This window comes from Tiliqua scincoides, chromosome 4 (assembly GCF_035046505.1).
Source record: "Tiliqua scincoides isolate rTilSci1 chromosome 4, rTilSci1.hap2, whole genome shotgun sequence".
Lineage (NCBI taxonomy): Eukaryota > Metazoa > Chordata > Lepidosauria > Squamata > Scincidae > Tiliqua > Tiliqua scincoides.
This window is the reverse complement of record NC_089824.1, coordinates 100,126,203-100,149,128: the sequence shown is the minus strand read 5'-3', so window position 1 is coordinate 100,149,128 and position 22,926 is coordinate 100,126,203. Positions and strand designations below refer to the sequence as shown.

General features: G+C 40.6%; 1 protein-coding gene across 3 annotated transcripts in view; it reads left to right on the top strand.

Annotated features, from left to right (window-relative positions):
* Nucleotides 1–22,926, top strand: part of NSUN2 (NOP2/Sun RNA methyltransferase 2) — a 51,157-nt gene that overhangs the window by 25,402 nt on the left and 2,829 nt on the right. For 2 of the 3 annotated variants that reach the window (XM_066623706.1, XM_066623708.1), the window contains 13 exons: nt 1,169–1,240; nt 2,872–2,956; nt 4,031–4,223; nt 5,355–5,429; nt 8,588–8,718; nt 11,183–11,256; nt 11,665–11,795; nt 13,883–13,979; nt 15,141–15,298; nt 16,193–16,285; nt 17,658–17,793; nt 18,535–18,615; nt 21,251–21,389. In XM_066623706.1, coding sequence (XP_066479803.1) covers nt 1,169–1,240; nt 2,872–2,956; nt 4,031–4,223; nt 5,355–5,429; nt 8,588–8,718; nt 11,183–11,256; nt 11,665–11,795; nt 13,883–13,979; nt 15,141–15,298; nt 16,193–16,285; nt 17,658–17,793; nt 18,535–18,615; nt 21,251–21,389 — 1,465 coding nt within the window. The remainder of the gene's footprint in view (nt 1–1,168; nt 1,241–2,871; nt 2,957–4,030; nt 4,224–5,354; nt 5,430–8,587; nt 8,719–11,182; nt 11,257–11,664; nt 11,796–13,882; nt 13,980–15,140; nt 15,299–16,192; nt 16,286–17,657; nt 17,794–18,534; nt 18,616–21,250; nt 21,390–22,926) is intronic. The other variant, XM_066623707.1, reaches the window with a different exon arrangement.

Below are 22,926 nucleotides of genomic sequence, written 5' to 3'. Positions count from 1 at the left end.
TATCAGGTTTGTTTCACTTTGGGCCTCAGTTATGATCTCTTGGTACCTCAAGAGGTTTCTCTCCTAGGGGGGAGAGATCAAGGTCATTTTCCTAGACTGAATTGGATTATCACTTTGGTGTATGTTGTGTTATCTTCTTGCTAGCAAGTGACTTCACTTACTCATGTGAGCCCTCTGAAGGATTACTTCAGAAACTCTTCTTTGAACAGTGCAGTTCAGTCATGGGACATGTTTGCAGAATTAAAGTATAGATGCATGCTAGTCAATCTCTGAGTGAGCAGCTGATTGATGATAATGGGGTGGAGGAATTTGTAGAGGTGAAAAACAAACTGATCCTTAATAACTAGGTGACACCTGAGCATTCTTTATTAGACAGTAATGCATATTGTGTATAGTAGGTCAAGCTTGTATGATTTGCTTGTTAAATATACATTTCATTATTATGAATATATAATTTATTATTATTTCAATATTTATTTTACTTTGTCAGATAATCCCCAATCTCTTCAGATGTAGAGAACATCTGTAAAAACGCTGATTCAAACTCTAATGTTTTTCAGAGTTCCATCATAGTAACAATCATCTTCAAGTGGAAAGGCCATTCTGTTCTTGCAAGAACCCTTTCCACTCGTAGAAGGAAGAATCTTCCAGGAAAGAGTTGTGCTCTATGAAATGTTAGTAGATAGTCCAGTGTAAATACTACATGCACATCCCATATATGTTAATCAGTAGAAATAGCCCAACATTTTCAATCTATGGAGTGTATTTGGTTAGTCAGTTAACCCGTTTCTGCTCAGCCTGCAGGTGAGCATTTGATCCCTGTTACATATGTGCAACATTGGGCAAAATGGCTTAAAGGTTGCAGTTGTTGTTCTTACATTCTGAAAAGTGCTACAGGGAGCTATATTTTGCTAGTCGTCATATTCAGTCTATATATCCACTTGGTTTAATTTTAGACACTTATTCATATTGTGTTAAAGCTAGGAACAAGAAGGTGTTGCCTAGATTTCTCAGTGTTCCAGTTTTTTCTTTGTCTGATATTTAAACTTGTAAGGGTCTGGGGAACATAGTTGCCACTATCAAGTTTTAGTATATTTTCTCCTTTAGTGTATGTGATCACAAGGTGACGCTGTTTGTGTTCTGTTTAATGTTTTAAAATGTTCTTTAGGGGAACATTAGTCGTCAAGAAGCTGTCAGTATGATCCCTCCCTTGTTGCTTAATGTTCAGCCTCATCATAAGGTAGGTTTACATTAATGTGTACTTTTCTGATTGGTGAAATTAGAAATAAGTCAGTATGATCAGTAAGTCAGTAGAAATTCTGTCAGTACGGAATATTAAGCACAGAATGTGTACAACTGTATCTGTAGGTTTGGTTAGGGTCAAAACAAGATGGGAATCCTCTTAATGGGAATCCACCCTCCAAATTTGGGGTGGTATTTGAAGCTCCAAGCAATCCAAATTTAGTATCTGTCCCCATTCCTTCTTATTTGGCTTCTTGCCAGAAATTTTCAATGTTTTGCCCAAATGTTGAAATACCTTCCCTGTGGTTTCCTGTATGTGTGCCTCATCTTCTTGCCCCTCACCCCTAGCACTAGTGCATATTTAATTTTTAAAATTGGTCATGTAAATAATGGCTTGGGAATGTCCATCTGGCCAGTGCAGCTTCCCTTGCCAACTTCCTATCATGTTAAAGGGCCATTAGCTTAATTCTTTACTGCTAAACAACAGAATAAGATAGAGCTCTAATAGCAGGCACATAGATTCTTATCATGAGGCCTAGTATTTAAGGCTGTTGCATGCCTAGAGTGGGTTAGAAAAAGAACCAGAAGCAAGCAGCTTCATTGTTTGACTGGGTTTTTAACCTTAGAGTTATAATGTGGAGACTACCACCAGTATTAAAATGAGTGTTTGAGTCCTTCATTCAGTGCTGATACTCATCTAAGTTATAGTCTGGAGTAGGGATGTTCAAACTTTTTGGCAGGAGGGCCACATCATCTCTCTGAAACTATGTTGGGGGCCGGGGTAAAAGAGTTAATTTACATTTCAAATTTGAATACATTTACATAAATGAATACATTAGAGATGGAACTTATATGAATGGATGACAGTCTAGCAATAGCTCAGGGCCTATAAAAGGCCTTGCACAAAGCAAGGCCAGCCTTTCCTTTGTTGCCACTGCTGCATCACAGATGTGAAACAGCAATTAGTGGAGGGAGCCCTCATCCCACAGTTCACATGAGAGGTCGAACAGTTGGGCCAGCGCGGGCTCCAGCAAGTCTCTGGAGGGCTAGAGCTCATTGGAGACTAGGGGCTGTCAGTGGGCCAGAATGGGAGTCCTCGAGGCGCGCAAGTGGCCCCAGGGCCGGGGATTGGGCAGCCCTGGTCTGGAGGATTGGGAATATGATGTTTGAATGCCACCACTTTTGAAGTCTGCTAGATAAATCTTTCAGTATGTCTTTGAATTTTTGCATTGTAACTCTTCTAGCCACACACATCTTCAGCTGCTATGGTCAAATCTTAGTAACATCTAGAGCTGTTTGAAAATTGTGTTATTTATTTTACTCAGAAGTAAACCCATTGTGTTCAGTAAGATTTAGGTTTACAGCCTAACTCATTGGAAGCAACCACCTCTAGTTATATTCCTAATTTTAAAACATCTGTATTTGTAGCATAGTTATTTTGGTTAAGATATGAAGTAATGTACTTTGGGTTAAATCTATGCAGTAACTACTAAGCTAATCACTGGCTAACCAGCTATTCTTTGATTAATTCAACCATGCATAGTAACTACTTGTAAGCAGCTATTTTATAAAATAGCTTTCAAATAGCATTAGGAAATGTTAGGTCTTTGTCACTTTTTCTCATGATAGATCCTAGACATGTGTGCTGCACCTGGATCCAAAACTGCCCAACTTATTGAGATGTTACATGCAGACATGGATGTTTCTTTTCCAGGCAAGTGAGAAATAATGGCTTTTAATCATGATTTAGATTGCGAAATAGAACTGGTTCTCTTATAATCAAGTCTAGCAATTTGACTTTGTTTCTCTGTTGTTCAGGGTTGGCATTGATCTTCAGTTTGCCCAATTTGCATGCTTGCAGATTTGTGTTCCCTTTATGCTCAGCAGCTGCACAGGCACCAAAGAATCCCTCCACGCCCATACACTTAATTAGTGTGATGATGGGCATTTTGCTAGTATAATTATATAAATGTAACACTTTTGTCTCTGGGTCATGCCAGATTCCTGGAGACATCATTATTGCCTGAGGAAGCACACACTTTCCTTGGCTGGCTCTTTGCTCAGAGCAGAAGTGGTCCACATCTTGTTCTGTTCCCTGCCACTTTCACAGCGCAATCCTAACTTGCGCTGGAATGGGGAGGCCAGCAGGCCTACCGCTTATCCAGCAAGAGTTTGGGGCTAAAAGCGGTTCAGTCTGGGGCAAGGGGAATCAGTTCCCCTTACCCCGGGGAGAGCTGCTGCAGCCCCAGTGAGTCTACTCAGATCTGCACCACCTCAAGAGGTGGCGAGATCCAAGCAACCCTGGGCTGCCTGGGAATGGGATCAGGATCCTGCACAAGCGCTGGGTCCTGGCCCCACCCCCAATCTCCCACCACCCACACACAGGCCTGCCCATCACCTGCCCTCCCCACATCCCAGTATGCATCCTCCCTGTCCTCCCCACACACTCCTCGGACCCCCGCACCGACCAAGCTCGGCTGGTGGGGATCTACCTCCTTCCTTCATAGACGTTTTGGTGTGAACAAACGCAATGTTGTGACATTATATGAGTTTTTTCTAATGATCATTGTGGATTATATAATCTAAAATGAAAATACCACTTGACACACTTGCTACAGTATGTGTTGGTATCCATGGTTTTTGTAAAAAAAAAAAAAAAAAGCACTTTCACCAGTATTGTTTTCTTAATACTTTAAAAAATCAATTTGGGTGAATATTTACTGAGAGGTTCTTTTCTCTTAAATATCTTTCTAATCTGAAAATGTGAATTATTTTATTTTATTTTTAGAGGGATTTGTAATTGCAAATGATGTTGACAACAAGCGATGCTATTTGCTGGTTCATCAGGCGAAGAGACTAAATAGCCCTTGCATCATGGTTGTAAATCATGACGCCTCTAGCATTCCTAATTTACACGTCACCATAAACAGGAAGAATGAGGTTCTCTTTTATGACAGGATATTATGTGATGTTCCTTGCAGGTATCTTTCAATTATCTTTAATGTTGCTTTCAAAATGCCTTCAAAATGTTTTTTATTGTGTCCTTTCATGTCACAGCACAGTTCCTGGAACATGATGTATTGCTTACAGCCGTTGGTGCACTGCCAGTGGATTGTACTTCAGCTAATATTGGGTGGCATGTGGTACATACTCAGGAAGCTAAGGAAAAAAGTGCATGTGACATTTAAAACATTCCAAGTCATAGAGAACAGATGCTGCATAGCAGGTAGCACTGTATCCAAAGGCAAGAGCACACTCGCATTGCACATACCAAATAATGGCTGTATGCAGAAGGATGCTTGCGTAACTCCTGCCCTATCATTATGCCTGTTGCTGTTGTAGCCAAGCACAGGAAGAACCAACTTGCTCCTTTCTCTCAAGACTTAGCACAGCAGAGCTGAGTTGGGAGCACCTATTGCCTGTTCGTCCAACTTAGTGATGCTTTTGAAAAGCAGTTTGACTGTCCCAGCAACAACCAAACCTGGCAGCAGGATAAGTTTACACAGGAGGAGTATCTGTGTTTATGTGTGTGAGAGAGAGACCAAAATCCTATGCAAATTTACATGTGAGCACATTCTATTTAACTTTGCAAGCCTTACTTCTGCATAAAATTGCTTAGGATTCTGTGGTAACAGAAGAAGAAAGTGGGGGCTGGTTTGGAATTTGGGAAGGAGAAAGAAAAATGTGAGGATTAGAGTTTAGAAAGAGAGACTGGGATGGAAGGAAAGAAGGAGAAAAGCAGGGACCTACTTTTTGTTGTTCGCCCATCCAAAATACTTTTACTTTGGACCCCGAGGCTGACTTACACTATGCAGTGGTGTTAGGTTATCTTATGGCACACAGTGCAGGAGCAACCGAGTCTTGAAAGATTTTTCAAACCAAGTCAGCCAGCCTCAGGCATTTATATAAATACCCCTAAAGAACATCTTCCTATTTTTTAAAGTTTCAGCTTGTACATCATGAGAAAAATGCACTGTTATAACCTTCTTATTTCAAAATAAGTAAATAAAAGGAAAGGCATTAGGCCTGTTTGTCTGAAAATGTAGTAAACCAACTGCCTTGAAATTAGGTGTCAGGTGTCACTGAAATTGACTTGCAAATATATTTTGCAGTGGAGATGGGACCATGAGAAAAAACATTGATGTGTGGAAGAAGTGGACTACACAAAACAGCTTGCACTTACATGGGTAAGAAACCATTTTATTCTTGCCTTGCATCCCCTTAGCTTACAAAAGGGACATCCAACTCTTTTTTCCTTTTTATAGGATTCAGTTGAGTCAGTGGAGGTCTGAATCAGTGCCTGGGATCAGTAACAAACAATATAAGAACGAATAAACAGAAGTTTAATCCAGATAAGATAGCCTTCTGTTGGCAGGTGGTAAACCTATTCTAGATGGGGTTGCACTTCCCCTAAAGGTCCATGTTCACAGTTTGGATATATTGATAAGATTCAGCATTGTCACTGGAAGTCCAAGTGGCATCTGTGGCATGCAGTGCTTTCTACCATGCAAGTTATTTTCACCAGCTTTCACTCATCCTGAATAGTGTTAGCTGACAACAGTAACCTATACAGTGGTGCCTCGCATAACGAAATTAATTTGTTCCACGAGTCCTTTCATTATGCGTGTTTTTCGTTTTGCGAAGCACGTTTTCCCATAGGAATGCATTGAAATTTAATTAATGCGTTCCTATGGGCAAGAAAAGTCAGAACAAAGTCAAATTTGGTTTACAAAGTGTTTATTAAGTGCTCTTTAAAGGCATACATACTGTACTGAGGATTTCAAAAGGGGGGGATGCTGAGTGGGGAGCTTGAAGGCTGTAATCCTGTGCACACTTTCCTGGGAGCAAGCACAATGGGACTTACTTCTGAGGAGACACGCACAGGATTGTGCTCTAAGCTGGGGAGAAGGACAGAGCAGCTGCACTCAATTGCTTACTTTTGCCATGATCATGGAGGGAAACAAGGAAGCACAATGGGACTTACTTCTGAGGAGACACGCACAGGATTGTGCTCTAAGCTGGGGAAGAGGACAGAGCAGCTGCACTCAGTTGCTTGCTTTTGCCGTGATCATGGGGGGAAATGGGGCAGTGAGAGGGTGGATGGGGGAGAGGCTGAGTGGGGAGTTTGAAGGCTGTAATCCTGTGCACACTTTCCTGGGAGCAAGCACAATGGGACTTACTTACATAAACTGACATGAAGATCCTCTCCTTACTAGGGTGGACGGGATCATAAACTGACCTGAAGATCCTCCCTTTACTAGGGTGGATGGGATCATAAACCGACATGAAGATCCCCCCTTATTAGGGTGAACGGGATCATAAACTGGCATGAAGATCCCCCCTTAAAACAAACCAAAACAAACAAACAAAAATTCATCTTGCGAAGCACGGGTCATAAAAATTTGTTGTGCGAGTCACCAAAAATCGCAAAACGCTTTCGTTCTGCGAATTTTTCAGTGCGCGAGGCATTCGTTATGCAAGGCACCACTGTACATTGGTAGCCTCAAAATTAGACTTCTGCAGTGCTATGAACATAGGACTAGTTTTGAAGACTTCTTGGAAACTTCACTTAGTATAAAGCAAAGCCTCTAAGGTACTAGCTGGAACTAGTTACTAGGAACATCTTACTAGTGCTTAAATGTTGACACAAGCTATCTGTTTAGTAGCGAGCTGGTAACCACTGTAGGTACTTGCCTATATGGAAAGAAATTTATGCCCCAAAATCATGGGTGAATCGCCCCCTCGCCTTATCTCCGCAGTCACCTGGGCAGATGGAGGGGTCGAGGGGGCCATCTGCACCTGGCCCAGGTCGGGGTAGGAAACTCTGCAGGAGGACAGGCAGCGGGGCCTCATGTGGGGTTCCTGGCAGCTGTACCTCCTGCCTGCCTGCGCCCCGTTGGTCCCCCATTGTGCCAGGAGCAGGAGGAGCCCCTGAGAAGGCAGGGCATGTGGGGGCAGCCTGCCGGCCTGGCACTCCCCCACACCCTCTCAGAACCTGCCATGTGCACTTCCCACTGCAGTCTTGCCACCTGCAGGGGGAGAGAGTGGAACAGGGACATCCTGGCTGCTGCCGCATCAACAGAGGGCAGAGAGCACACGGGGAGCGTCCTTTGCTGGGTGGTGACCAGGGACAGAGCGTCATTGATTGTGCTGCCTTGTTTATGGAATATTGTCCCCAAAGACGATCACCTGGAACCACCTTGGTATTTTCAGTACCAGCTGAAGACTCTATTTTACCTAGCATCCCAGCTTGTTTTATACTTGATTTTAACTGCTGTTTTATTGATCTGTTATGGCCTTCTGCTTTCTGCAGATTTAATTCTATGTTTTACTGGGTCTGTTTTATGGTTCTATTATGAACACCATCTTGAATATCTTATACTCAAGTGTAGTATATAAATTTACAACGTAAAAGTAAGAACTCAAACCAACTTACATATGGCTCCCAGGCAATCCCTATGTATGGCTAGTTAGTAAATAATTAGATGTGGGTGAAAAAGATTTTAATTTTTCACAGATTTTGCTGTTTTCCAAAGTTAGAAGTCCAGAAAGCGGTGTTATGTGTTTTTATTTTGTTATCACTAAAAACCCACCTTTTGTAATGATTGTACACATGGAGGTTCTTGCAGTTGCACCTGAAGAAGAGTTTCTATCAGACTGCTTAGGCTGCTGCAGTAGACCTCAATAAACTGTTTACTAGGCACAAGTTCTCCATTCCTGTGTTTCCCATGCATATTATATTGACATCCCTTTGTCACCTTTTATGACAGTGAAATCCTATGCGTGTTTACTCAGAAATAAGTCCCATGGTGTTCAGTGGAGCTTACTCTTAGGCAAGTGTGTATAGGATTGCAAATCCAGAGACTTTCTTCCACACACTTTCCACTCAGAAAACTTTGACAATGGCAGGCTACATGGATTGTGCCATTGTCTTTGGCAAATGAAAGAAGCCCCATTTGCAAAGGGGAGAGAGGAAATTTTCACTAGTCTTCCCTTCCGTCGGCAGCTCCCAAAAATGTGTTCCTGAGGTTGTGGGGTAACTTGGGAAGGCCCAGGGAACTGCAGAAGGAAAGGGAGATAGATGAATATTGCTGTCCCCATTATACAAATGGTTTGTCTTCTACTCTCCTTTGCCTTAGGATAAAATCCTGTGTATATAGCTTATTGGACTGATATGTTGTATAAACTGACTGGTATGTTGAATGGGTAAAGAAGATTGACTTCTCCTTCAGCGTTGCTATACTACAGCAAAACGCTTTAGCATTGGTTTAGTCTTTGACGTAACTTTGGTTTTGCAAGGATGATGGACTATGAACTACTTCATGGACAATATTTCCTTGTGCAGGTTACAGTTAAGGATTGCAACTCGTGGAGTTGAGCAGCTGGCAGAAGGAGGTAGGATGGTATATTCTACGTGTTCATTGAATCCTATTGAAAATGAAGCTGTCATTGCCTCTCTGCTGGAAAAGAGTGAAGGTGAATATAATTCCCCTTGTTTATGTAGTGAAAATAGAAAATAACAATAACATACTACTCATACTAATAGGAAAATGAAGTTTACCCTTGTACCTGCAGCCACAGGACAGTATGTTTTTAATTCTGATGATGTAGTCAGCCCAGGTGTGCAGTCCCATTCTGCTTGGCAGAGATGGCATCTAAGCAAACAGTGGCCACACTGTTACTCTGCGTAGGCTACATAAGGTGAAAGAGTTGACTTGCTATTGAAGGCATAATATTTATTTCTTTATCAAGGTGCCACTTCCTAAACGGCGTTGTACGCTCTCTCTCCTGCCTGCTGAAGTGAGGGTTGCTGTGAGAGGCATGCTTCAAGCTGGTTCAGGCCACTCTCCACTTCTAGAGCATCTTGACAATCTCATTAGGCCTCAGAGATTGCTGCAGGGAATGGGTTAGACTGCACCCAGGGTCCTAAATTGCAGCTCTAGCACTCTGCTTCCCTGGGTTGTGTCCTTGCCACTAGTCAGCAGCCACAGATACCCTCAGCCAATGTACCCAGCCTGCTGATGGCCTTTTGAAAGATGGGCAGAGTCCAGTTGTTCCTCCCTTTCCCATCCCACCTCCCCCCCAAGGGGCTGATTCAGTTTCTTGACCTTGGTTGGCCTGCCCATAGGATACAGAAGGACTTGCCCCCTCCCCTGGCAGTTTGCCACAGGGTCCAGGCCCCTACTTGCAGTCATGCTCATTGTGCACACCTCTATCTTCTCCCCTGTTGCTGCTGCCTCGGGCATCCTTGGTGGTGTTTGGTGTGGCCACTTGGCTGGGCCACAAGGTGCTGAAGAGGTCTCGTTGGCTCATACTGGCACAGGTATCTTTGGTCAGACTGGAGGCACTTTGGAAGACATGCCCTGCTGACTAGCAAAGACTAGCTTCCTGGCCCGGCATCAGAGCAGAAGCCTCCCTCCTTTTTCTTCTCACAAAGCTAGGAGGTGGGACACAGTTAATTGCCAAAGTTATAAGAACAGTAACCTAGGCATTTTCTCCTGCCGCTGCAATTTAAAGAGCAACTTGTAGAAGTTACTGCTAATAATCTAAACACTTGTAATGCAGTTGGAATTCAAAGGACCTGATTTGCTGTGGTTCTTTGACTGCAAGTGAGATGCAGTTTATAGTGTCTCGTATAATAGGGTATAGGTGCAAGGCCAAGAGCTGTCTTTGGTAAGAGGAAGAGGAGTAGAGGGAAGCAGTGGTAGAACAAAGATATTGATCTTAGTTAGTTGGGAACTCAGTCAAGGGAGGCAAGTTGGAGGTCTTACACACCTGTTTGTCATACCTGCTAAAATGTAAATCAGTAAGGTACCCAAGAATGATGTCTGTATAGAACCACTTTGGCCAACTCTTATTGATTCTTTCTATCATCCTTAATTTAAAACTTCTGCCTTTTGTGGGGGTTGGGTGGATACAAATCAAAGGATAATAATAATAATACAGGTATTTATATACCGCCTTTCTTGGTCGTCAGATTTCTCCTCAGACTTTATTCAAGGCGGTTTACAAAGGCAGGCTGTTCTAAATCCCCTTAGGGATTTTTACAATTGAAAGGTTCTATCTTTCAAGAACCACAACATTTCAGATAGATCTTTCTGATCTGGTATCACATTCTGGCCTCCAGTTTCCTCCCACGCAAGCTGATAAGCAGCTCCTTCATCTCTCACATGGAGGGCAGCCAAGACGCTTCTTCGCTAACACCGAAGAGCAGGTAGAATAACTCGGCTCAGCTTGTCAGCTGCTTCAAGGTCTCACCATTCACGGTGCCAGTGGCCTCAAACTGGCGACCTGCGGATGTTATCTTCAGGTCTACCCTCAGGATGTTCTACCCTCTAGACCAGACCTCCTGCCCATAATAATGGGATCATGTTTGTTATCAGTTATGCTTTTCTCACATACCATCCATAGCACATAGCAACTGAGGAATAAAGCATTTACCCCTTCTCCTACCAGCTTTAATAATGTAAGGTTTTGCTGTGCAAAACCTTTAGGATGTGTTCACAGTCTTTCAGCTTCTGTCTCCAGCCCCTCACTTCATGTATTATACAGCTAATAATGCTTGCCCACATTCCATGGTCATTGTAATGTTGATATATGTGAAGTGTGTTTGTTCAAAGTTCTACATAAATTTCAAGTATCATAACTGCCAACTTGGAATAATTGCAGCTCTCACATGCGCATCTTAAAGAATGCTGTAACTTCAAAACATATAATATGTTGTGTTGCTAGGTAACTTAGCCTGTAGTCCTATATATATTTTCCCCGGAGTAAGCACTATTGAACACATTGGAATATAATTCTGAATAGACATGTCTAGAATTGTGCTGTCAGCCTTGTATTTTCCCCACAGTGTTTCCAAGTTAGCATTTCTAGTTTGCTCAAAATCATATAATTTTCCTAGCAATTGCTTCTTTACACTAGTTTTATTTGTTTAAAGGTGCCTTAGAACTTGCTGATGTTTCTTCTGAGCTGCCAGGTCTGAAGAGAATGCCCGGAGTTACACAATGGAAGGTAATATAACAGGAATGTGTATTATAATCAGTCACAACCATACTTTTAATTCGGACAAAAAGTAGAATCCTACTGATTTTAAAATCCAAGGTTCAAACTATTTTTAATATTTATATGAACACAATAAGTTGCCAAATTATTGATCTGTTTAGTTGATTATGTTGTCTAATGTTGACTATCAGCTGTTCTCAAAGAGAGGTTTTTCCCAGTCATGTTATCTGAGGTCCTTTTTAAGTAGAGATGCCTGGGATTGAACCAATTCTTAAATGAACAAGCAAGTCTTAATGTAATCTAAATTTTCTGTACAGCGGTCTTCCTTGCTAATGCCAGTTCAGTATATTCCAAATCTAGCTTACCGTATATGTTCGCAGTGGCAATTTTGAAATATATTCATGTCCTGTCACCTAGGTAATGTTGAAAGACGGGCAATGGTTTGAAGATTGGAAAGATGTGCCTTCCAATAGACAAACTCAAATCCGGCCCACCATGTTCCCTTTGAAAGATGAAGAAAAACTGAAAGCACTGCATTTAGAACGCTGGTGTGTATACTTGCTGTAATTAGAAATTTTAGTCGTCAGCATCCTTTTGTAGTTAGTAGAATGAGTGTGTGTCTGCACCTGAGCCCTTGTGGGAGATCTTCATTGTTTGGTTGGTCACTTGACTCAATGTTGCTCTTTGGAAAGTTCTCATAAAATAGTGCGTTTTCCCCCTCTATCCTTTTTTTTTTTCTCAAGGTCAAATTGGTTCAAAATATGTGCCCAAACAGTTACATGCTCATTTTCCTGGAAGAATGCAAAACTTGTTCAAAAATGCTATTAAAAAGAATAGTATGGAGATCTGCAATGTTGTAATAGTCCTATCCTAATAGGCAAATTGGGATGTCTATTGTTGGGAACTGTTTTTGAGAACTGCTGTTAACATAACATTCATAAAACCAATCTTAAGTTCTTAAAGCAAAATGTTCTTGTCGAGCAGGGGTCTCCAAATCCCGGCCTGGGGGCCAGATGCAGCCCGCGGCAGGCCTCTGATCCCCTGAGAGCATCTGGCCCAGTTGACCAACACAACCAGTGTTGTGCTTGTGGGGTGGTGGAATGAGCATCCATTTAAGTGTGTGCTTTATTTCTTGGGCTGTGTTTGTGCTTGGAGACGTCCTGGACATTTGAGCCCATTCATTTATTCATTCATCCAAGTTCCATCTCTAATGTAAGTTAAAGTATTTTAATCTGGAGTTTGATAAGTTTCTCTGCCTGAGTCCTAAAGAGCTCAGGGAATGGATTTATGACTGGGAATCATACCAAGATAAAGTCTCTTTATGGGAATCTCGTTATTCGAGCTGGTATTCCCATATTAACATCCAGTATGCAATGTCCATGTATTTTGAGACTCTGACTTTCCCACAGCTAAGAAGAGCTTTTACTGAATTGAGATTTCAACAAATGCCTTCAGCATATTTAGAGGGTAGATATAAAAAAATCCCAATAGCAAAGCGTCTGTGTGTTTATGGATGTGGGCAGGTTGAAGATGTGTTACACTATTTATTGATTTGCCCCTTATATGAGAATCCGAGAAGCCGATTTCTGGAACCAATAATAAAAACCCTGTGTGGTTGTTCCCCTGAACAATTAGTTTATTATTTACTCGAGGATTTACAATCAAAGGTTACATTTGCTGTGGCACATTTTGCTCTAGCGGCCAAAAAGATAAGATCTTGTTTTATTCAATCTGTTAATAAGTTATGTTTTTTATTGTAAGGCACTATTATACTAAAGAATTTATATATTTTATATTTTTATTTTTTCCCCTAATGTAATGACCTATGGTTAAGCAATAAAGGTTTGATGATGATGATTTCTAATGTATTTATTTAAATTTAATATTTAATTTTTTTTTCCGGCCCTCGACCCTGTGCCAGATATTTGATGCGGCCCTTCAGCCAAAAAGTTTAGAGACCCCTGTTGTAGGGGAAAGCCTACGGGACAGGGAGTACTTTGAGATTCTGACTGGCACATATGAGGTTTGCTTGGGGGAAGGTTAGCATTTCTTCACTGAAATGCTGACTTTGTTGGAAAGAAATTTTTTTTAAAACTGGAGCACCAAAGACAGATACAGGATGAAGTATTTGGACTGATCAAGCTAACCAGGATTTTTTAGGTGCAAATGACTTTAAAATGAACTAATGACTTAACTAGGTTTTTTAAAAATCATTCTAACTTTAAATTTGAATGGTAAAAATTATTCTGCATTCATCTCCAGGCATATCTTGCAGCTGAATACAGTTGAAATAGGTGCATCCTGATGCTATGGAAGCTTCCTGAAGGGGCATACAGTTAGGATTTTGCATAGCTTTACTCATTCTAGTCTACTTTATTGCCCTTAATTTAAACCAGGCAAATGTATGAAAATGTAAAATGATCTTCATGGTTCTGAATGCCTGGATTTGTGTTTGAAAGCTCAGTTAAATAACATTTATAATAGAAAGTCAAGATTATTAGTGAAGTATTTGCCTTGAGTATTTTTATATACACTAGGGGATTGTTCATTTATGTTCAGAAACTGGGCCTAGATTTTTCTGGTATGCCACAAAAATATGTATGCTGATACTGATACAAAACTTTTATTTTTCTAGTCTTAGAATTTTGCCACACCATCAGAATACTGGAGGTTTTTTTGTAGCTGTATTAATTAAAAAATCTCCCATGCCATGGAATAAACGCCAATCCAAGGTAATGTTTATAAAAGCTTCATAAACTTTGTCGTAGTGTTCGGATGAAAGCAAATCTTGGCTTTTATGCCAATAATAAGGAATCTTAATATTAAAATTGGCTAAGCTTTAGTGGTGGTGGTTGAGCTTGATGTGAATTCTTGAAAAAATGTTACCAGGGATATTATGAAATAAATTCCAAGATCCAAATAACATAGAACTAGTATTGTATTTTGAAGGCGTCTTTGGCTTGTGTTTCTCAGACAGCAGTCCGTTCCCTGCAACATAGCACATTGCTTTTGAATCTAAGGGGCATGGAGAAATGTAAAATGCAGCATGCGATATGGCATATTGAAAGTAAAATTCCTATTGGGGCAGCCTGAGCTCAGAAGCAGTCTTGAACTAGCTCTTTGGAATCTGGCTGTTGTATCTGTATAGGAATAACTTATTCTTTTGGGCCATAAAGGTGTTGACTGAAAGTATGCCTCAAGGAACATTATACTTAAAAATGCATATGGCTGCATTCCTGGAATGGTTAATGAAATTAAAGTATAGAAATCTGTGCTCAGATACCAAGGTATTTTTTTATGGATTTCAAAATTTAAAATAACTTGGCACTTTGCCTGTATTTCTCGTGTGCATGATTAGCTATCTCACAAAATGAAAATAAAGTATTTTTAAAAGTGATATGCTTCTGCCATTTCTTAACCACTGGTTATTTCTAATTATGCCCCCTTTCTGTGCTTTAGTTTCTTTTAGAAATGAGTGAGCTTTTCAAGGCTCACCTTGGATAGACTTGGAAAGGAACTGTTATTTCCCAAAATGTTGAAAATAATTTTGTCCTTCGTCCATGCTGAACCGGGGCTCCTAACACAGCCTTCTGGCAAAGCAAAAGAGCTTACATTTCCATGTAGGCTTCACTGCCTTGTTGTTGATGTTTAATTTGGTCTTAACTTGGAAAACACATTAAAGCAGTTCTTAGACCTTTTCTGTGAGGAGTAAACGGAATGAACTTGGCACAAAATTGACCTTCAAGCAGACATTTATGCCAACATGCATCTTTAATTTCTGTTTGAATTCTTTACTGGGCATGAAATTTAAACAGTGGTAAGGAAAAATCGTATATGTCATAATAATTAATTAATTTTTTTGCCTTGAAACTAACTCCTCCTATTTTGAATAGTTCCAGCGCAAACTGTTACCAGAGGTGGTAGAAAGTGTGACTGTTCCTGCAGAACAGGGTTCTTTGGAAACTGTTGAAGGCCATGTGACCACAGAAGCAAAAGATGGAGACTCTTTAATTCTTGAGAGTGCTGAAAGCAAAAAGGATGTAGTTTGTGGGTAAGAAACTGAAAATTAAAACTTCCATTATTCACAGCAGTTAAACCAAGCCACTGTTCTATACCAGTGTCTGTTCTAATCCTTCTGTTCAGTGGTAGGAAAGCTGAGAAGCCTCCTCTTAAGGAGGCTCATTATTTCTTAACATTATCTTGTTACCTTACTAATAAGAGCCAGTCCATGCATAAGATTAGAGGCTTGGCATTGATAGAGCAAATTCTATACACAGAAGGTGCTAATTTTGCAACAGGAATAATTTAGGTAAACCAGACAGTTTGTTTACTTGATTTTGGTTGTAAAATCTACAGAAATTTTTTTAATATTTTCCAACAAATGTTAGAACTAGAAGAGGCAAAAGCAAAGTTTAGTGTTTCCTCAAGACAGTATTTTCCAAGCTAGTGTTGCATTTTCTACTCTTGATCAGGTTAATCCATAACTTCTACTGTATATTGTGAGCAGATGCTTTCTCTCAAAGATGTTGGCATCTTTGTGTTAAAAGTGTTAAAGACACTTTTAAATGAAGCAGTCCAAATAGGTCAAATAAATGTTTGAAAGAAATTTTAAACAAAAACGCAGATCTGGTGTATTTAGATGTGTAGAATAATGTAAGACCAAGATTTACCAACAAAGTATTTAATGCCATTCCCAAACAAGCCTGTGGGAACTATTTCGTATGTTGATTTCTTTCTGTGCATTGACTGTGATGGCATGGAAGCAGTTGCCTCTTTGTTTCTAGAAAGTTGGTTACAGAATAGCTAGAATAGTTACAGAATACTCAGTCCAGATTCTGGAAATACTATAGAAACTCTTAACCATGTCAATGAGCATTTTAAGAAAAAAAGTTTTGATGTGACACTTACTGTATTTATTGATCATTGGTTTCTGCTTTTCTTCCAGGCCACCACCATCTAAAAAAATGAAACTTTTTGGATTTAAAGAAGATCCATTTGTGTTCCTTTCTGAAGATGACCCGTTATTTCCACCTATTCAGTAAGATAAAATGTTTTATTTTACATATGATAGGATCCATACCTAGTACACTTAGTACTCAATAGGTGAATTAGAGCCCAAACCTAAGGGCTCTAGTGCCAATGGTACACTTGTCCCTCTGGCGCTGGGTGTTGCAAACATGCCGTAATGATGATTATAGCCCCCAGAGAGAAGCATCATCTCTGAGAGGAGGACAATGACAAGCCACCAGCAGTAAGTAGCACTGCCAGGCAGTGGTGTGGCAGTACTGCCGGGCAGTAGCACTGCCGGGCAGCTTCAAGGGAGGGGGAAGGGGGAGGAGTGGCCTGGGAGGGGGAGGGACTAGTGGAGGCTTTCTCTGCCAGATCCTATTCCCATGTTGGGCTGCAAAGCCTAACATGGGGCTTCTCTCATGTGTGCTGGCACAATAGCTGACACAGATGTGAGTAGCCACATTGTGGGGCCTGGGGCTTTTCTTGGGGGGGGGGGAGGGACAAAAGTTCCCTTCCCCTGAGGAGACCACCAATGGCCTCCCTGGCCCCTCTGGATGCAGTGGTAGCCATTTTGGCACCACTGAACTCTGCACCGCCGGAGAGCTTAGGATTGGGTTGCCCATCCTGTTTCAGTTGGGTTGAAGTTGGAATGAGTTTCAGATGTGCTGTTGCTATTTAAAAGGGGGGCACGGGAGGAAGGGCACCTGAACAACTTTTTGCATTTAATCAAGTTTACAATGAAGTTTGAGCAGAGGTTAGACAATAGACAAGACACATGCTTTGTGGTACAATGCAGCAGTAGCAGTCTGACTGTGTTCTAGTATGTCTCAACCTTATATCTCCCCAGTTAGTATTTGTCTGAATTTCTTGAATTCCAAATATTGTATAAGTGAGATAGAAGAGAAATATTTTTAAATATACAAGATCTTGAGTGGAAAGAAACTGTCTAAGACAGGGGTGTCAAACATAAGACCCAGGGGCCAGCTGCAGTCTGTGGAAGCTCTTTATCTGGCCTTCAGGCTCTACCAGCATCACCATCTGCTGCTCTCAGTGCTGAAAGGGCAGCCTGCATGATAATTGGGTTCTTCCATATCTTGAAAATATGATCAAGATTTGTGTAATTTCTCTTCTGTCACTTGCAGCTAATGAGTTCCCAAGTGAGAAAAAAGTGCTTATTTCTAGTCGTGGCCTGCTTAATGACATCACTTCCGGCCCTTAGCAGATGTCATGAATGCTATTAGGCCCCCTGCATGAAATGAGTTTGACACCCCTGGTCTAAGAAATAAAAATGTCTGTAGGCTCCAGTCTTAAATATTAGATCTCTTCTACTACAGTTGCCTGTGTGCAGATTCCAGGAAGATCAATAGAACTTGAATTCATGTAAGTTAATCTGTTTCCAGGACTTTTTACGCATTGGATCCTTCGTTCCCTAAGATGAATTTGTTAACTCGTACTCAGGAAGGAAAGAAGAGGCAGTTATACATGGTTTCCAAGGAAATAAGAAATGTGTTGCTGAACAACAGTGAGAAATTGAAGGTTTGACTTGTATTTATGCCTTCAGTAAGGGAGTTCCTATATACAGCAGTACTAAGTACTGTGATGTTTCATGTGACCTGAGTGGTAAACTTGTTTCCCTGTAAAATGATAGTACCATTGATAAGAGAACAGGACTATCTATTTTCAAAGCCAGATGTTCATTGCTGACACAGTAGTAGGAAAAGGTGTGAGTAGCAGAAAATTTAAATTGCAAATTGTGCCTAAAATGTTCTTTAGACTCTTGTGGGTATCCTGGGCTAAGGAAGATAGGTAAGGAGAGTGGATTCTTCTGCTTAGCTTTAGCACTTTGAAGAGGTTAATCAGAACCTTTCCGTTTGCCCCCTTGCACTTGCCTTTTGTACTGACTCTCCTTTCGCAGCCACCCATTTTTCCTCTTGGAAGTCTGTGTAATTCCCTCTTGATAAGGACTGTCCTTGGTGTTTAATTTCCTTCCCTTCCTCTAGTCCTACTTTCCAGTGCCTGTGTCCTTGAACCCCCATGAGCTTCCCATCCTGTCATGAGAGACAACTTCATTCTCTGTATCTTTCTGCATGTTTGGGTTAAGCAGGTATCCAAAGTAGACAACTTATAGTTTTCTGCGGATTTTAAATGTCCCACTTTGTCAAGGCTGAACTGGTGCTGATACTCTTCATGCCATTCCTGCTAAACTGCTATAAAAGAGCTATACAGTATTGAAATGATTAAACATGTTTGTTTTTGTTGTTTTTACCCCACTTTCAGGTTATTAACACAGGAATAAAAGTGTGGTGCCGCAATAGCGATGGAGAACAATTTGGTTGTGCCTTCAGATTAGCACAAGAGGTAAAGTGATAATGGTCAAGTTAAGTTCCAGTAAGATTTTGTTCCTAAAATGGAGCCATGCTTTGAAATAAGAACTGTGGCATCTTAAAGACTAATACATTTATTTTGAAATTAGTTATTTTATTCGATTTATATCCTGCCTTTCTTCCTGAAGGGCACCCAGGTAGCTCACAGCACATAAGAAATGCATATACATTAAAACTACAGAAAACTTTAAAATACATAAAAACACAATTTTAAAGACACGCAGTGACAATCATCAGCAATAAAAACCATCAGTCATAAAAACATCAAATAATAAAAATCAGTGAACACCAGTTTGAAACCAATGTGTACCCTTTAAAAACCTGAGTTCTAAAGGTTTTTTGAAATAAGGTCTTCAGGCCTTACTCATAAGGCCTAATAATAATAATAATAATAATAATAATAATAATAATAATTAATGGAGCCACTCACAATGGGGAAGGAATTCCATAGAATAGGTGCCAGTACTAAGAAGACCCTATTTCTAAGCACCACCCCCCTAACCTCTCCTAACGGCAGCACATCCAGAAGGGCCCCCTCAGATGGCCCAAGGGAGCAGGCCAGATGATACCAAAGGAGGCAGTCTCTCTCTCTTTTGTGAACTAATGTCCAGTTTATCCAGATACATGGGTATTATCTCCAATTGACATATACAAACATGTGTGTGCATGTGCTATGAAATGCATGGTACAGCCTGTGACAGTTCTGCATAATCAAAAAATGATATAGGCAAATTTGTATGTATAATAAGATGAGGTGGAAAAACACTCTGCCACTATAAGTCTTGAACATTCTAGTCATGAAATCTGCCCTCCCCCCAATTGTCTTAAAATTTGGCACAGGGTAGTTGAGTTACAGTATATACCACTACTCCTAAATTGGTGCAAATTGATTGAGAAGTGAAGGAGATACAGAAGCTGAAAATATTAACATGAAAAAGAAAACCAAAATAACCTGAAAAGGAAGCACCCCACAAAATGCAATTTGTATAATTGCACATGCATGACTCACTCGCTCCCAATACTGCCACTATTCCATTTGTGGTCTTGGGGGGGGGGGGGGACAAGAGTTGAAGTAACATGCCTACTTTTCCCTATTTGTCCTATTAATGAAAGTAAGCCAACTGGCCACACTGAAGTGTTCGATGACAGGTGGTGATGTGGGAACCCTGTAAAAGGAAAGCAACGAACATAATGGCTTGGGACAGATGAGAAAAAGAGAGATGGGGGCGCATTGGAAAGTCTGGAGAAAGGGGCCAAATTGAACACCAAGGGAAATAGGGGCATTGAAAAATAACAAGTTGAGGGAGACAAAATGTTTCTAGGTAAGGAAAGAGCAAGCAGCAAAATTGAAACAAGAAAGATAATTATGGGAATGTGCTTTAACCTGTACATGTGTTGTTGCAGGCAAACCTTTAAATCAAATAGGAATATGAATGCTGATTTGGAAATATCTGATATACTGCAATATTTTGTTGTGGACTCTGGCTTGTTAACTTAGATTGCTGACTTTTAGATAAACAGGTCGGTCTCTAAGCCAGTGTTTCTCAAAGTATGCTCATAGGAGCCCTGGGGGCTCCTGCGAGCACTTCAAGGGCTCCATGAACACACCATACGTGGCTGCCATCTGTCCCCTGCCCAGTCTGCTTGCCCCTCCCTCCCACCTCCCCTGTTCATGGCTCTCTTTCCTCATTCCCCTACTGTTCCAGCTCTTTGCCAGTAGTCGGACATTGGGCTCGACACTGTGCCAATCCACCTAAGCTCTGGGAATCCCCAAAACTCCATGCATGTGCCTGTGGGGCTCCCGTAGGCTCCTTTTAGGAGTGTAAAGGCTTCAGAGACCCAAAACTTTGAGAAATGCTGCTCTGAGCAAAAGAGTAAACAGATACAAATCTGACATGATAAATGCACCATCTTTTAGGTACACTCTGCTGCTGACCTGAAAGTTAGTATTTCAACATAGTAACTTGACAAGGAGATTCCTGTGTAAAATAGCTCAACTAGAATTTCTGTTCTCTGTTTTACTTAAAATTAAGCTTCACTTAAAATTATCAGGCTGTACCTCTTGCATTTCATTGCCAAGTGGCCACACACTTACATACATTTTTTTCCCCTGTACACCTGTGTTTATGTGTCAATGGACGATAGCACTTTATGCATCTGAAAGCTTATGCCATAATAAATCAGTTCATCTTAAGTTGCCACAAGACTGGGTTCTTTTGCTACAACAGATTGAATAAAGCTATCACTTTGAAGGTTATGCCTTGAAATTCAGCAAACTTAAAAATTTACATTCAGTTTTAGTACAGGTTATTAGCATTTTTAAACTATTTCTGTTTTGATTCAGACTCCTTAAGTTTAAAAAGTGGTTTAAAAAGTAGTTGTGACGGTTGGCCAACAATTTGAAGCAGCATTTCAAATTGAAATTAAAATATTTCCAGATCTTTTGTTTCTTGCAGTTTAAGTAGTTACACTTAAGTAGTGACAGTTTTTCAGAGAAGCAGACATCTTAATGGTGGATATGTTTGGTATTTGGACTGGTCAAATGATTAAATTTATTTTGGTAAGAAAGTAAGGACTGCATTTTTAAAACTGAGTTTGATATTTCTCAGGGAATATATACACTCTACCCCTTCATTAATGCAAGGATCGTAAATGTTAGTATAGAAGATGTTAAGGTGCTGCTAACAGAAGAGAACCCATTCTTAAGTAAACTGAGTAATGAGGCGCGCAATCAAGTTAAAGGAATGGGTAAGTATTCACTTCTGATTACTGTTACCTGAAACTTGTTTAGAAATCCTATTCAGCCTTTCAAGAAGTAGCAAAAAGCACTCTGCTGCCAATTTGAAGTATACTATATTAAATCAAGGGCAATTTTTGTCATACCTACCTTGAGTCCCACGAATTCTTTTGTGGTAGAAACAGATTTCTAATTTTGATCTTGCAGTATTTTCCTAGGGAGGTTAATAAGAACAGTCTCTACAGTCAAGCTTTATATAGGCTGCAATGAAAGAAAGAAGCATCATCAACAAAGAATGGGTGGCTGATGAGAGCCCTAGACATTACATATATGGACAGGTTGACAGAATTGTTTAAAAGAAGAAATTGACAAATTCTGATTTGATTTTTCTCTGAAATGGGAACCTTGTTTTTGTGTGTGTGTGTGTTTGTGTTTTTGAGCATAATATATGTTAATGAAAGATTGGACTGTTTATGTTTTTATGAATAATGGAAAAGGTTTTGTATACGCTTACACGACACAATTCTGGAGTAGAATTTTTGCTCTGCAAATTTGATCATGTTTGGCTATAAAAAAGTATGTTCCCTAAAAGTCATGTTACCCAACATTCACAGGGAGTAGGGGATACTGGTTACCCAAATGTCCTAATTAACAAAACTTTCACCACCCTTGTGGCTCCCTCTGCTCTTTGCTTACCTGACAGGGCTCCTTCTGCAATGGCTCTGTGCTCTCCATCTCAAAGGCCCTCTAGGAATGGAGGTGCTCTACTTCCTGATTTATGAGGCCCTCATCTGGCAGGAAGAGGAATGTCTCCATTCCTAGAGGGCTCTCATGAAGGAAGGAGGTCAAAAGGCACTGCAATGGAGACCTGTCGGATAAGTGATGGGACTTGGCGACAAGCAAGTGGCTTGCTTAATTAACACTTCAAGCAACCCACTGCAGAGGCTCCAATTAACCTAGTTGCTGCTTAACTACATGCAGCTTTTAATCTGTTTGTGTTGTGTATGTATCTTAGCCCATGTTACCATATTCTTTGCGTAAACCCTGCAAGAGTAATCTTTGGATTGTGTTGTGAATGCTTGATACACCACAAACATACAAAATCATAAATATACTGAAAAAGGTTTGTTCGGAAATAGAAAGTGCTTCTGGTTCCACAAATTGAGAAACCTGATTCAGGCTGTAGTTCAAGGAGCTAATTACTGGTGTGGAGTTTCTAAAGCTTCCTCTGTAGTTTTAGCTGCTGCATTTCCAACAAGGCAGCTCAACTTTGAAATTGAATGGTGGCTCTCTTACCTAGTTTTGGGAGGAATTACTCTGAAAATTACTCTGAAGCGCTCACAATATACTTTGTTGTATATATTTTCTGTATATTCAAGTATCTGAAGGGCTGATACACAGATGATGGGGAGGGCTTGCTTTTGATGCTGCCTGTGGGCAGGACTACAGCTTTAACAGCTGGGTTGAAGCCACAGAGAAGTAGATTTAGACTGGACATGAGGAAGAATGTCCTAACTATAAGAGCTGCTTCGTAAGATACAAGGTACA